A 5,417-nucleotide genomic window follows, 5' to 3' on the forward strand; every position below is an offset into this window, starting at 1 on the left:
AGTGTTATGCTAGCTGATCGGGCCATGGGAGGATTTGAGTTAGTGAATTTTTCCACACTTTATATTTTAATATTAAATGGTCAAAGACGTTTTTAATCAACCCAACGTCATGTTGGAATTTTATTCCAAATTATGTTTTTAGCTTGGTTGGAGGTTTACATTTTTTGTTGCGCTGTAATTTTGACATCTCTAAAATACCATTAAACTTATCTAGTTTTCATAAACAGGCTTTAATATGTTGGTTCCTTACATATAATTATATTTCTCCTTGTACCTATTTTATTTGGAATAATAAAAATATTAGATATAAAAGTAAATATCTTTTTTTTTAAATAACTGGTTTAATAAAAATATACTTTAGTTAGTCAGCTCTTAGATGACTGTGGTGTCCCTTTTTCATATGAAAAATATATGCATCAGTTTTCTTTTCCTGTTCCCCCCAATAATATGCCATTGTTTTTGGTGCAATTCCTAATCTGGTCCCAAAGGTTCTTTAGATTCTTTTATTTTTGACAACACATTTTGTTGACCAAACTCTTCTCAGTTCTATGTCAAACAAAGATATTCGCTTGCTTATTAATAGTTCTCGGATCTCTTTACCTGTTTGTATAGGTTTTTGGAATAATTTATTTGGTGACATAGATTGGGATCAATTTTGGCTTCTTCTGAAAAAAAATATTTTCATCTAATAAAGCTGTTGAAGTCTTAGTCAAAATCATTCATAACTGCTACCCAATAAATACTAGCTAAATTTAATAACAATATTTCCCATAAGTGCTCATTTTGTACTCAATATGATGAAACACTAAATCATTTATTTTGGGAGTACACTTACTGTAAAGTGTTTTGGGTTGACTTTTCCATTTTCATAAAAAACTTTTGTATTTGCCCCAAAATTGTATTCTTTGGTTACCCTCTGAATGTAGATCCTTCTCATTGTAAATTTATTATTAATTTATTGCTTTTTTGGCTAAATTTTACATCCATAAATGTAAATTTTCAAAGAAACATCCTTTTTTATTTTCAGAAAGGACTTTGATTTATATGTGAACTCTTTAAAAGAGTAACAATTATATTGCATGTAAAAATGTTTTTTGGTGTAAATCATTTTAACTTGTTTAATTTGCTTGGAACTTTATTTATGTAACCTTTTTGTCTCTTTGTTCATACTGTATCTTTGAAATGTTCTTTCTTGCGTAATAATAATAAAAAATACATTTAAAAAAGAATGTTCCAAGTTAATCAGAGGGGTAATTGTGTTAGGGTAACAGCAATATGTGAAAACCTGGAGACAAAACTAAAATGTGTGTTTGATCAAAATTGTTATGATTTATTTTCTTTTAAAAATAGGTAATCATTGATTGGATATAAAACCGCCTCTAAAAAAATATTATTAATAATAATAATAAAATAAACATTAGGAAGGACTTTAAACAATATATTCTAGCATATTATAGAAGCAGGAAGTGGGGACATGCAACAAACTATTTGTGTGTGTGTTCGTTCTACATTAAAATTATTTTAATCATATATTATAATTTAGCAGTTTGTTAAGTTTGAAGACACTTTGGTTAATAAAACGTATTTCAGAGTTCATTTTCATGCATTTTAACAATTTTATATTCTGGAGACATAAATGTTACCCACCCATTCAGTGGAAAGTCCCATATATGAAACTTGAGTACACTTGATACATGCAAACCCCCACATACATATAAACTAGCCATCGTCCCACTCCCGCCTCCTGTGGTTTTTACATCTATCGATACGTCCGCTCTAGCACTTTCATTTCTCTTCATAAAAATACTGTAAATGCGGAAGTGACAGTGGGTTGGGTTTGTTACGCTGGTCACAACCCACTTTTCTTTTATAAAAATGAATTTTAAAAAAAAGTTTAATAGTCAGTGACAGCACGCACTCAAGTGATCATGGCGAAGATTGAGTGGGCGATGTGGGCCAACGAGCAAGCTTTGGCTGCTGGACTCAGTAAGTCTACAAATACACTTTCCATAGCTCATTTAGGTTCTACAGAACATTTAAACGAGTGCTTGTGTAACACTATGTTTTTTAAATTATGTGAATACAGTTAAATTAATATAGTATCGAGCTTTAAAATGAAGACAGCGAATATAATGTTGTTTAAACGTGCGTTAGTTATTATAATGTAACGCTACCTGTGTGATTTTTTAAAAAGTGTTCTTTGGGGTTTGGTAGGTTACTCGAGTTTTATTATTAAAACCCACAACATCATCAATATCTAATTGATAACTTTAAAGTTTTATAATATTAGGTTTTTTAAATATAATTTTAGGTTAAATGCAGGTCTGTGTAAATGAAATGTTATGTAAATCTTTTTTCCTAAAGTTTATCTGACTGGTGGAATCGTTGGGGTGGCTGGTCAGTTCAGAGGCTGGCAGTTTGCAGCTTTTGGGATGTATCCTTACAAGCTATGATTAAATCTTTATGCTCTTTCAGTCCTTCAGTGAGTAAAGTACCTTTTTTAAATAAAGTACCACAGTATACTTATAGAATCCTTAACTGTGATAGTGCTGCTGGTGTGTTTGTGTGTTTGCTTGAATATCCACGCAGCAAACGGGGCAAGGGCACCAGTATTGAGAGAAGGTAAGTGTTGATAAAAGCCCAAGTTACAGGAAGTACAGGCTGGTGATTTCAACACACCATCAATAATTCTTTACCAAAAAATAGACTGAGTCAATTGTATAGTAACAACTTCCTTGTGTTTTGAACCATGCATTACTCAAAAGAGAGTTTTTCTGTTTGATTTCAGTGGTCAGTACTGCTTCACAGTGTGTGTAAAATCTTTTGGACCCCTGACCAGAAACTATTACGTTCGAGCGTTCTTACATGCTGCGTAAGTCTTCAGTCACACCTTGTCAAGAATGTCCTTCTTTTTGTCTAAGATGATTTTGAAAACATTTTTTTACAGTATAAAATGGTGCCTTATCTTTGTGATGGTGTCTTATATTTACGTTGCAGGCTCTGTGTTCCCGGAGGGTTCATGTTAGCCACAGTTCTAGGATGTGTGTGTCTGGGAATGGCAAGTTTGATCTACCTCTCTGTAAGTTCATCCAAATAAATGCAAAATAAATCAATGCTTATTTACCTGAACATTAGGCAAACAACATGACTCAATTAATGTAACTGTAACAAAATGAAGATGGGGAAACTAAAAGATCAGCTTGCTTCCTGCACACTTACTTCCTCTTACAAAAACCCCATTTCACTTTCAAACTGTTGCAGTTCACCCTAAAGGAAATTTCTGTTATTTCACCACTTATTGTTTGAAACTCACATTTCTTTTGTGAAACAAATAAAAGTGCAGAGAGCATAAAAAACATCGATGCAACAATTTGTCATGTGCTCATTCTTTGAAATATTCACTTACATTCTCCATTCACATTAAACAGAACAGACATTTTAATGCTAAGTTTCAACAAATTTTCCCATGTTTTTCTAAGTAGGTATGTAGGAGAATTTACATAAGATTTAGCTTTTGATTGTGAACTTTTGCATCATAGGCAGCTATTCATGGAGAGCACTGGGAGCCTATACTCCACATAGAGACACAAAAACGTATTGGGGAGAGCATCAAAGAACCTCCTCAAAACCCACCTCCCAGACCTCCTCCTGAACTGCGCCGTAAAAAAGCAGATAACCTGGACGCTGCAGCATATGACAATCCCATGTCTGTAACCATCAGCGAGTAAAGATTTTCTAACAGTGTAAATAGTTCAAGAGGTGATGGCAACAAGTAACTGTAACATGGAATGTTTATGATGAGTTATACAGACAAACTGCATTATCATCTAATATAATTGTCTTAAAACTCAGGATGTCACTCATTTGTTATGTGTATAAAATAATGCCACATTTTAGTTTCTCTTTTTTTTTTTGTAACCTTTTCTATGCAATTTTAGACACATTTTTTGTTATTGTCTGGAAACAACATTTTATTTATTTCTGATAGCATAATTTTTAAAGTAAAGAAAACAAAATTATGAGCTGGTCATTGTATGAATGATGAAAGCCTGCTATAAAGTGTTATGTTTTGTTACAACAAGGAACAAGGAAGTTAATTGCCTTTTGTGTCCTCTCGATGACTTATTTGAAATGTTATATGAAAACATATTCAAAAAACTTTATTTGACATCTACCAAGTAGATATAAACTATAAAGATAAATAGAAAACATCTGATTCTGATCTTGGTTTTTGTTCTTGAATGAGGATTAATAACGGCAGCATAGCATGAGGTTGCAGCATCATCTAGTGACTGTGCGGAGCTGTGATCCTTTTCACAAGATTTTTATGATGCGTTATTGGTCATCAGCATCTTTAATCTTTTAAAGTTTTGAATATTTAGATTTTTTTTTAATTTTATGAATATTTATATGTATTTATGTATGTTTTATATATTCTTTGCATCAAATTACAAAAAATGATTTACTGCCTGTGCAAGACATTTAAAATGCAGGGCAGGACAGTAAATTTGATGTTATTCTCTCTTCAGGCTGCTGTTATTGGTCTGACACATTTTCTTTTTTTCTGAAAGTCTTGATAATACCATCGTGTAGCTTTTCCTTTATTATTTAAGCAGGAATGAAAAAAAAAATTATATATATATATATATATATATATATATATATATATATATATATATATATATATATATATATATATATATATATATATATATATATAAAATGAATGAATGAATGCCAGTTCACAACAAGCGCTTGGGTTGGCTGAGTGAGAATTAAAAGTCTGTGTGCATATACCCCATTAATGTACCCTTTTCACATTTCACAAACTTAAAGCACAGTAATTGGGAGAGTACTATATATATATATATATATATATATATATATAGTACTCTCCCAATTACTGTGTACTCACAGGTCCAATACACATCTCTGACATTTGCTTACAGTAGCCATGTACCTTTTTACCATACCCAATTTATCAGCTTGTGATCTTCTTTCAAATAACTTTGTCATGTTTGGTGTCATTTGACTGTTTATGACTTCAACATTGCAGTGATGAAATCATCAGAAACATTGATGTATTTCAATACAATCTATTTACCATTGTTGAGTCAGGGCCTAAGGAGAGTATGTTAATGTACTTCTCTGCCACTTTGCTTTCATGTTTAGCCGGTTTATCGGGTTGGTTTTCACTCATGTTTGACAATGCTTTGCTTAGGGTATGAGGAATGGTAACTGTTGATCGGAAAGAATGGCTTTTACTCTGCATCTGCCACACATCGGTGCATAGCTTTATATGCTAACAAAGGCTGTTTCACTGTCTTTGTTACATAACTGTTCATATGTTAGCGCTACAGTGCATCTGGAAAGTAATCATAGCGCTTCACTTTTTCCACATTTTTTTATGTTACAGC

General features: G+C 32.2%; 1 protein-coding gene across 1 annotated transcript; it reads left to right on the top strand.

Moving 5' to 3' along the window:
- The first annotated feature begins 1,810 nt into the window (after positions 1-1,810).
- LOC130245229 (cytochrome b-245 light chain) lies at positions 1,811-4,211 on the top strand. The gene is made up of 6 exons (XM_056477848.1): positions 1,811-1,986; positions 2,365-2,434; positions 2,548-2,622; positions 2,789-2,872; positions 2,998-3,079; positions 3,540-4,211. The coding sequence occupies exons 1-6, from the start codon at positions 1,929-1,931 to the stop codon at positions 3,726-3,728; spliced, it is 558 nt and encodes a 185-aa protein (XP_056333823.1). The 5' UTR covers positions 1,811-1,928; the 3' UTR covers positions 3,729-4,211.
- Positions 4,212-5,417: the final 1,206 nt, after the last annotated feature.

This window comes from Danio aesculapii, chromosome 18 (genome assembly GCF_903798145.1).
Source record: "Danio aesculapii chromosome 18, fDanAes4.1, whole genome shotgun sequence".
NCBI classification, from domain to species: Eukaryota; Metazoa; Chordata; class Actinopteri; order Cypriniformes; family Danionidae; genus Danio; species Danio aesculapii.

Bases quoted from the DNA above. Each gene is read 5' to 3' on its own strand.
- LOC130245229 (XM_056477848.1), top strand. From the start codon at position 1,929: ATGGCGAAGATTGAGTGGGCGATGTGGGCCAACGAGCAAGCTTTGGCT. The intron at 2,623-2,788 runs GTAAGTGTTGAT...GTTTGATTTCAG, and splicing joins GGCACCAGTATTGAGAGAAG to TGGTCAGTACTGCTTCACAG. The intron at 3,080-3,539 runs GTAAGTTCATCC...TTTGCATCATAG, and splicing joins CAAGTTTGATCTACCTCTCT to GCAGCTATTCATGGAGAGCA.